Genomic DNA, 10,000 nt, shown 5'->3' with positions numbered 1-10,000 from the left:
GCCGTGAAGTCATTCCGCCACGACCAGTGAACCCTGAAAAAGATGCCCATATCCACATGCATGTTTGAACAAAAGGACAAATCTCTGAGTGCAATGCTAAATAAGGGAACCAAGTGTGAGTGCCCTGTGGAGAGCGATGCTAAATAAGGAGCCCAGTGTGAGTGCCCTGTGGAGGGGCGATGCTAAATAAGGAACCCAGTGTTAGGCTGGTCAGTGCAGCTCAGTGGAGGGCAGTAGCAGTCTCAGCACTGAGGCAGCATAGCGACAGCGACAGCGCTGGCTTATTCATGAGTCCCCTGCAGGATGCCCGCGGAGCTCCCATCTGCGCCTCCACGGCTCACAGCAGTGACTGCTGACCTCACACTGGAACATTCTGGTACTTCTTCTATGGTATTTTTAACTGCAGCGGTTCACATGCCTTTCCCCAGTCCACTGCCTCCGCTATGCAAATGGAGCACAATAACCATCGCTCAGATTTGGGCCCTAAATTTAGGGGGGCTACTTCACCGACCTCAGTGATGGTTAACCAGAATAATGATGGGTTTCAGCTAGCCGTGCTTAAGACGAATCGGTTCTGCTACGGACTTCCCTGGTTTTCTATCGAGCGTCGGTTGTGAGTTGCAGAGATATTTGAGACACAAAAGACTCAGGGCTACTAAGAATGTAAAAAGCATGGAGGTTAGTGTGCATTAGCAACTACTCTCTGACGAATCTCACACCCTCCTGTCTTTGGAGCTTCTGGGACGCCTCAGGAATGTGGAGAATGTGGAAGCAGCTAATGAGAAGGGTTCCATTTCCACTTCACACACTCAGCGTGGTTTACAGTCAACGCGGGCAGGTCTGTGGTCATCAGAGCTGCTCCAGTGAGCGTCAGATCAGTGTGTGTGTGTGTGTGTGTGTGTGTGTGTGTGTGTGTGTGTGTGTGTGTGTGTGGGATACCATCACTGCATGACACTGCAAGACACAATTAGGCTCCAGAAGGATTGAAGTCAGTGCATTCAAAATAGAATAATATCAAGATTTATGATCCAGACCCATCTCATTATGTTTTCCCTTTACAAATGAAACAGTAAGACCTCTTTTATCTTCTTTACAAAGAATTAATAGATTTAAGGTCATTTCATTTTGTTCATCCTTGATATGGCCACCTCCCTTTAGTGACTCCCTCGCACACATAAACAATCAGTTTGGGGACTACATGAAGTCTAGTCAACCACTATGATCACACTAGGGACTTAAGGTTATCTTGTGTTTGCATATAAATGAGAGGGGGTTCGTGTGAGAGGGTCAGTTTGACCCCGGTCAGCTACAAAAGCAGCGGATGGCAGCCACACAAGCACAAGTCATTAGAACACTACACCTGCCATAGGATCCACAGCCATGGACCTGACAGTGTTGGTGTAAATCTGGTACTATACTGACCTGCAGTCAGAGCCAGCTGCACTGTGAGAGACCTACATACAGGCAGGTTTCAACACACACTATGAGCATAGACGTGACTTTTACCCTCAGGTTTGGATCCGTTGACGCTCTCGCTGCTGGACTGTGACAGGCCCAGGCCAGACCTCTTCTTGCGGAGTCCCCGGTTGCTGGGACTGCTGATGGGAGTGGAGGTGGTGGCCCCTAGGCCGTAATCCCGCTTGGAGAAGATCCCGCTGAAGAAGCGGATGAGACGGCGCTCCTGGCCCCCCCCATGCCTCCCCGTGCTGCGGAGGAACCCCTCTTTCTCCCCCAGCGGCCGGTCCGACAGGCGCAGCAGGTCACTGTTATCGAGCGTGCGGTTCTTGCCCTTAGCGCGTTCACGACGGCTCTTTTCCGCCGCAGACTCGGACTTCCTGAGGATGTCATCCATATCCAAACTTTGGTCCTTATCAGCCAGATCAGAGTCGTGTCCGCTGTCCTCGTAGAAGGCTGGGTTCTGCAGGACCACTGCTGTGGGTGATTTGGCCTCGTCTCCGCGCCCGATGCATCCGGAGCTGCTGTGGTGCTTCTCTTTCGACAGCGCTCGGATCCTCAGCAGCTCCCCTCCGGTCCAGTGCCGGAAGCTGAAGCTCCGCCGGAGCAGGCTAGGGTGCCGTTTGGCTTGAGGGGTGGTTGGCGGAGGCTGCTTGGATGATCTGCTACCTCTCCCCTCCTCTGGTGATTTGCAGCCTGAGGATGAGGATGAGGATGAAGAGGAGGAGGGCTGTTTCAGCTCCTCTTCTCCAGGAGACTCGTGGGGAGAAGTGGAGCACTGCTCCTCCGTACTTTTAGACATTTTAAGATTCCCCCGTTTTTTGGTGAGTGCACTTCCGTTGGCAGCGGCTAGTTTGCTGGTTGCTGTGGTAGAGCCTGGGTCTCCCTTAAGTCTCTCCATTCCTGCCGTTTCCTGTGCTTCACACCCCCCCTGTCCATTGCTCCAGTGGGCAGCACCCTCCACAGAGCCCCCCTGCTTGAGCTGGTGGACCGCGGCTACGGCTGAAGCCCCTGTTTCCGTCTCGTTGACTTCCGGCGAGTGGTCTTGGTTCAAGTGCTGTGTTTTCCGAGATATTTTAAGTCTTCCCATCTCCAGCTGCCCCGTGCTGAACGTCCTAAAGTTGCGCATGTGGCCGTGCGAGCTGAAATCGTCGTTCTCGTCCTCCACCTCTTTGAGCTCCTCCAGGAAGCAGCTCCTCTGGGCCGCCTCCCCGGAGCCCTCGTGCCGGTAGGCCCCCACTTTGGGGTTCTCTAGGCGCCGGTTGGCTGCGCCCCCGTCGGCGTTCCCTGTGCCGTCGCTCAAGCTCTCCTTCTTCACCAGAGTGAGAGAGATCCGGTAAACAGTTTTCCTCTGTGGCGTTCCCCGCTCCATCCTGTCGCTATAATTACCATCCAAAAGGTGCATTCTTATCCCACGCTCATGAAGTTCATACAGAAACGAGTTGTGCTGTATTTGTTAAAGGACATGTAATTACTGGAAGTAATTGAGTCAATTAGGACGTGCACAGGAATATGACAGCAAAAATCGCCACCCAAAAAGAGATTAATAAATAATGAGTATTGCAAATGCATTAACAATGTGCAAATAAGCGGAGTGCAAAATGATCTTTTAGCGTATTTTCTTTCATAATAGGTACAAACCATTTGCATCTATTTCCATAATGCTCGACTTGAAGGGACCGCTAAAAATCTTTGCAATGTTTACAACACAGAGTCCCATCATAAAAAGTAGCAACTATCCAGTGAAACTAGCATGCAGTCCCGGGAAAACAGAGTGCTTTATCCGCTTGCGAAGAGAGAAAGTCCCGGCTAGAATTAAAACGTCTCTCGCTGTTGTTCCAGAAAGAAAAATATTATTGTACCGTCCTCAACTGAGCGCGTGTGCTCTCCGCTATTGTGCCCGTGCATCCCCGTCGCGTCGGCAGCTTGCTTGCTAGATCTGATTAACTACTTTTCTTTTCATTGCCGTGTGGCCGATTGTGATTCTAATTCAAGGACGCACGACCAGAATCGCGCTTCACGGTTTCCCGAACAATGGCTCCGTCAACGAGGAGGGGGAAAAAAAGAAAGCCACGGGTCCATAGCCTCCTACCCTCCCGTGACTGCTCCTCTCGTCGCACAGTGGAGACACGACCGTACAGCAGGAATGAGGTGGGGTAAAAACACGGAGCGGAGTTCATCCAAAGGAGGCGGACACGACCTAACATTTCATGCCGCTTGCATCATAGGCTGCGTTTTACGCATTGTGGTCAATCGCAATAACACGTTAACGCGTCTCATGATTTAACACATTCTACATTTTGCAGTGGCGACAGCAGTGTCTCAAAACCTGCAGAAATGTATCTTCAGTTACCCACACTTAATAATATACCCAAGCTATTCAGACAATGATGAACAATGAATGTCGATGACCATATATCCTCGTAATTTAAAAAACCGTTTAGTGCAGATTTGAAGACAACGGATTTGTGTCGTTTGAGCACAATCGGAGCATAATATTTTGCCTTTGGTTTAATTTTACTGAGAAATAATGGCGTCGGGACACAAGGGGGAATTGAATGCGAACTAGCGCGCATTAGCTCCGATCCACAAGATCCTCTTTTCCAGGATGTTTGAGGGGGGTTGGGTCTCTGCCGTTTCCCCCTGTCCATCGAAAGCTCGGAAGCTCAGCTGGCAATCTGGTCTCTGCCGCACTGTCCTGGGCTCTCAGAAAAGTGAAAAGCGGTGCAATCTAAAACCTTAATTAGACACCAATAACGTGAGATGTGTGTACATATTGATTCAATATTTTAATTGACCTTTTGCATATTTGCACATTTGACGAGAGGCACGGGTAAACAAGTCTTTTTCCTGTGCTCCAATGAAAACGGTTGATTTAAAAAAAAAAAAAATCAAAACCTGAATAACTCGTCTTAATTTACACATAACCCGACATCAGTAAGCTCAAAGACTTAACCATTTTCACACCTCAGCAAAAACAGACACAGAATCCCACACTGGAGGCAGTCCTTTCATCCTCTCTCCCCTGTTGCCCTGGTGCCTATAGGCCAGCTGGATGAGGGAGATAGCCTTCATCTATATCCCTGTCCTTTGCTCTCCCCTTCAACTTCACCTTAATATTACTAGGTTGAAGGCTGATTACGGGGGAGAGTCAGCCTAATGATTGTTTGGTCATCTGGCTTTTTCTTTTCTCCTTCTTTCTCTCTCCTTTGAACACCCATAACCTTCTCAATAGTAATCAGTCCCTTCAGTAGATGCCCTGGCACCTTTTAAGACCAATCCCATCTGTTCTCTGATTACGGAGTCATCACCTTTCCCTTTCCCCATCCTCATCTCCAACCTCATCAGCCTGCCTCAGTCCATTAGTCTGTGTGACCTCAGTGGAATGACAACAGTGTCTGCTGAGAGTCCCTTTCCCCATCCTCATCTCCAACCTCATCAGCCTGCCTCAGTCCATTAGTCTGTGTGACCTCAGTGGAATGACAACAGTGTCTGCTGAGAGTCCCTGCCATCCAGGAGACACACTGGAAATAACTCTGCTCAGCACCTCTCAGCTCCACACGGCTCACATTGAAAGATGACACATTAGCCCTTAGAATGAGTTTTCAAAGACTACTGAATGCTTCCCATGCTTGACAAGCCAAGCTTGACACAAAGCTCTGAGGTTTAAACTGGCACACCATGGACCATTTGACTGGTATCTCCTCCAAACCTTTCAGTTGGTCCTTATCTGAACAGACAGTTGAGATCAGCAGGGTCACACAAGGAACACTTGGAACAGATTCAGTGGGAGAGGCACAGGCTTGATGAAATGACACACACACACACATTCCCCCTTCAGAGAGATACTATATCAGGGGACTCTCTGGACATGGCTCCGTCTGCCTCTATATCCACGGCCTCCAGAGACAAAAGGGATCTCAACGTTTCAAATGAAAGCATGAAAGCTGCTTAAATCAAATCATACTTTCAGTGTTCCAATATGGAGAGCTATTACAAGGAGAGTAGTGGATCCATGTGTGTTCAAGAAATGCACCGTGACTGAGTGGTCGGTGTGCTTGTATCTTTCTCAGAACATACCACTACACCGAGAGGACAGCAGTCGAGTAGGCCTGGGAGTTTATACCCGTGACATCCCTCATCCTAAAACATAATGACAGGGGAATATTATTCATCACATGAACCCCTCAGTCTTCTCTGCAAACACAATGACCTCAGGGGGGACGACGAGAGACCCATTGGGATGTGAGGGGCTTCCATCCCATCTGGACATACCATAGAATTACGAGGAGTCCACCTAAAAGGTCATCTAAGGATTCCTAGAATAAAAAGGCTAAAATGGGAGAAACCCTTTCGTATACCCGTGAGTGCAGAAGCAACAGCCCTGTGTGAACTCACTCATAGCGGTGTGGACTGAGACTGTGTAGTCAGCTATATGGCTGTGAAGTACAGGAAGGAATACAGAAAGGAAACAATGTACACTGATTTGGCTGACCTCCTGACTCATAGAAGTTTTGATTCCTACTTTTAAGACTGGCCTAAAAACCTTTTTATTCATAAAGGCATTTCCTACTTTTAAAAAATGTATACATTTTCTTAAACTGTCCTTTTGTCCTTTAGCACTCTGAGATTCTGCTCGAATGAAGAGTGCTCAACAAATAAAATGAATTATTATTATTTTATTATTACTTGAGGAGTGGATATTTCTCACGGAACTCTCCTTTGTTATCTTCTAGGCTTCTGCCACACTGTCACCGATACATCAATCAAGTAACAACAACAACATCTCCCACAGCCTTATTCGTGCTGTAATGCATGGATCTGGCACAAAACACATCCACAACACATAAGCCTATGTGTGTGTGTATGTGTGTGTGTGTGTGTGTGTGTGTGTGTGTGTGTGTGTGTGTGTGTGTGTGTGTGTGTGTGTGTATAATGCATGGATCTGGCACACAACACATCTGGTTACACAGCACATTAGTGACGCATTGGAACATCACGAAACACTAAAACAGTCCTTTCATACTTCTTCCATCCCAGTACAGTAGTTTCATTGTTAGACATTAGAGGCATCCAGTTTAAGGATGCACAGTTATATCGGCATGTCATTGGTATTTGCTGATAAAGCCTTAAGAATTATCTGATCAGAACAATCTTAATATTTCTGTTGACTTTTCTCGGTCCCATAAGATCATGTGTCAATTATGTTTCGGCTGGTATGGAAGTATGTGAAATCTGAAAATGATCGATGTTGGCATTTGCAATAACTACTTCAAAGTAGTAGGTACCTGTACACTCTGTCAACAACACTACAATAAAGAGGATGGATATTGGCAGCAGCATTCTGCCTAAATGAGGTGGAGTATTGTACATTGGAAAAAACTCAATATCTGGAATTGATCTAGAACACTGATCATGATGCAGGGACAGAAGAGAGAGAGAGAGAGAGAGAGAGAGAGTGAGAGAGAGAGACAGTAGGAGAGAGAGAGAGAGAGAGAGAGAGAACACTGGATGCAGGGATAGAGGAGAGAGAGAGAGAGAGAGAGAGAGAGAGAGAGAGAGAAGAGAGAGAGAGAGAGAGAGAGAGCACTGATCATGATGCAGGGACAGAGGAGAGAGAGAGAGAGAGATGAGAGAGACTGACAGAGAGAGAGAGAGAGAGAGAACACTGATCATGATGCAGGGACAGAAGAGAGAGAGAGAGAGAACACTGATCATGATGCAGGGACAGAGGAGAGAGAGAGAGAGAGAGAGAGAGAGAGAGAGAGAGAGCACTGATCATGATGCAGGGACAGAGGAGAGAGAAGAGAGAGAAGAGAGACGATGAGAGAAGAGAGAGAAGAGAGAGAGAGAGAGAGAGACACTGATCATGATGCAGGGACAGAAGAGAGAGAGAGAGAGAACACTGAGTCATGATGCAGGGACAGAGGAGAGAGAGAGAGAGAGAGAGAACACTGATCATGATGCAGGGACAGAGGAGAGAGAAGAGAGAGAGAGAGAGAGAGAGAGAACACTGATCATGATGCAGGGATAGAGAGAGAGAGAGAGAGATGAGAGAGAGCACTGATCATGATGCAGGGACAGAGGAGAGAGAGAGAGAGAGAGAGAGAGAGAGAGAGAGAGCACTGATCATGATGCAGGGACAGAGGAGAGAGAGAGAGAGAGAGAGAGATGAGGAGTGAGAGGAGAAGAGAAGAGAGAGAGAGAGAGAGAGAGAAGAGAACACTGATCATGATGCAGGGACAGAGGAGAGAGAGAGAGAGAGAGAGAGAGAGAGAGAGAGAGAGAGAGAGACGAGAGAACACTGATCATGATGCAGGGATAGAGAGAGAGAGAGAGAGAGAGAGAGCACTGATCATGATGCAGGGACAGAGGAGAGAGAGAGAGAGAGAGAGAGAGAGAGAGAGAGAGAGCACTGATCATGATGCAGGGACAGAGGAGGAGAGAAGAGAGAGAGAGAGAGAGAGAGAGAGAGAGAGAGAGAGAGAGCACTGATCATGATGCAGGGACAGAGGAGAGAGAGAGAGAGAGAGATGAGAGTGAGAGAGAGAGAGGAGAGAGAGTAGAGAGAGAGAGAGAGAGAGCACTGATCATGATGCAGGGACAGAAGAGAGAGAGAGAGAGAGAGAGAGAGAAGAGAGAGAGAGAGAGAGAACACTGGTCATGATGAAGGGACAGAAGAGAGAGAGAGAGAGAGAGAGAGAGCTAACACTGATCATGATGCAGGGCAGAGCAGAGAGAGATGAGAGAGAGAGAGAGATGAGAGAGAGAGAGAGAGAGAGAGAGAGAGCACTGATCATGATGAAGGGACAGAGGAGAGAGAGAGAAAGAAAGAGAGAGAACACTGATCATCATGCAGGGACAGAGGAGAGAGAGAGAGAGAACACTGATCATGATGAAGGGACAGAGGAGAGAGAGAGAAAGAAAGAGAGAGAACACTGATTCATCATGCAGGGACAGAGGAGGAGAGAGAGAGGGAGAGAAAGTTGAGAGAGAGAGCACTGATCATGATGCAGGGATAGATGAGAGAGAGAGAGAGAGAGAGAGAGAGAGAGAGAACACTGATCATGATGCAGGATAGATGAGAGAGGTGAGAGGGAGAGAGAGAGAGAGAGCACTGATCATGATGCAGGGATAGATGAGAGAGAGAGAGAGAGAGAGAGAGAACACTGATCATGATGCAAGTTCCTCCTGTCTCTTCTGCAGTGTCACTAAAGAGACATGAGAGGGGGCTAATGATCTCAAACACCTCTCCAAAGCAGCCTACGAGAGGAGCTGCACATCCAGAGAAGAAGAGGGAAATAAAGAGGAGGGATGAACAGAATTTAGCATTCTCTTACAGCTTGATGCCAGTGAAGAATGCAGATAGTTTGCACTGCTGTAAATGAGATTAAGCAAAAGAAGACAGAGGCCTAACTGCCACTGTGCTGAGATAAAACACACACTCACACCTCTCACTCTCACTCTCACTCTCACTCTCACTCTCACTCTCACTCTCACTCTCACTCTCACTCGCACTCGCACTCGCACTCGCAACTCTGTTCTGACCTGATTCAGTTCCTTCTTGAGCAAAAAAAGAGCCCTCCATACTTAAGTGTGCCATTCCCTTTCCATCCACGCGTGCACTCATCTTTGAACCTATTAAAAATGAATAGCCCCGACACATGCAGCTCCACACGCATACACACACACACACACACACACACACACACCTCTAACCAGCACACACAATCACTTAATAAAACATTCAACAGCAATACAATAGATTGGAGAAGAGTGTCCAACAGGATTGAGTTGGTTCACTAACCCTGGTCCAAAACATAGAGGAACAAGTCTGCCATCCCTTTAACATTCAGTCAAGAGGCATCTTATAGCCATCCCTTTAACATTCAGTCAAGAGGCATCTTATTGCCATCCCTTTAACATTCAGTCAAGAGGCATCTTATAGCCATCCCTTTAACATTCAGTCAAGAGGCATCTTATTGCCATCCCTTTAACATTCAGTCAAGGCATCTTATTGCCATCCCTTTAACATTCAGTCAAGAGGCATCTTATTGCCGTCCCTTTAACATTCAGTCAAGGCATCTTATTGCCATCCCTTTAACATTCAGTCAAGGCATCTTATTGCCGTCCCTTTAACATTCAGTCAAGGCATCTTATAGCCATCCCTTTAACATTCAGTCAAGAGGCATCTTATTGCCATCCCTTTAACATTCAGTCAAGGCATCTTATTGCCATCCCTTTAACATTCAGTCAAGAGGCAGGCATCTTATTGCCGTCCTTTAACATTCAGTCAAGGCATCTTATAGCCATCCCTTTAACATTCAGGTCAAGAGGCATCTGTAATTGCCATCCCTTTAACATTCAGTCAAGGCATCTTATTGCCATCCCTTTAACATTCAGTCAAGGCATCTCATTGCCATCCCTTTAACATTCAGTCAAGGCATCTCATTGCCATCCCTTTAACATTCAGTCAAGGCATCTTATTGCCATCCCTTTAACATTCAGTCAAGGCAATCTTATTGCCGTCCCTTTAACATTCAGT

General features: G+C 47.4%; 2 protein-coding genes across 2 annotated transcripts in view; both read right to left on the bottom strand.

Moving 5' to 3' along the window:
- Positions 1–2,860, bottom strand: part of LOC308363118 (uncharacterized protein) — a gene marked incomplete at both ends in the record, with an annotated part of 13,070 nt that extends 10,210 nt beyond the window's left edge. Inside the window, one exon of the mRNA XM_080835896.1 lies at positions 1,507–2,860. Within this exon, the coding sequence (XP_080692022.1) occupies positions 1,507–2,860 (1,354 nt within the window). The remainder of the gene's footprint in view (positions 1–1,506) is intronic.
- LOC308361590 (arf-GAP with GTPase, ANK repeat and PH domain-containing protein 1) overlaps positions 1–10,000 on the bottom strand; it is a 117,875-nt gene that overhangs the window by 85,437 nt on the left and 22,438 nt on the right. The window lies entirely within an intron of this gene.

The sequence above is a fragment of the Sprattus sprattus genome (genome assembly GCF_963457725.1).
Source record: "Sprattus sprattus genome assembly, chromosome: 3".
Taxonomy (NCBI): Eukaryota; Metazoa; Chordata; class Actinopteri; order Clupeiformes; family Clupeidae; genus Sprattus; species Sprattus sprattus.
Note: the sequence above shows the minus strand (reverse complement) of the source record. Positions and strands in the feature narration are given on the sequence as shown.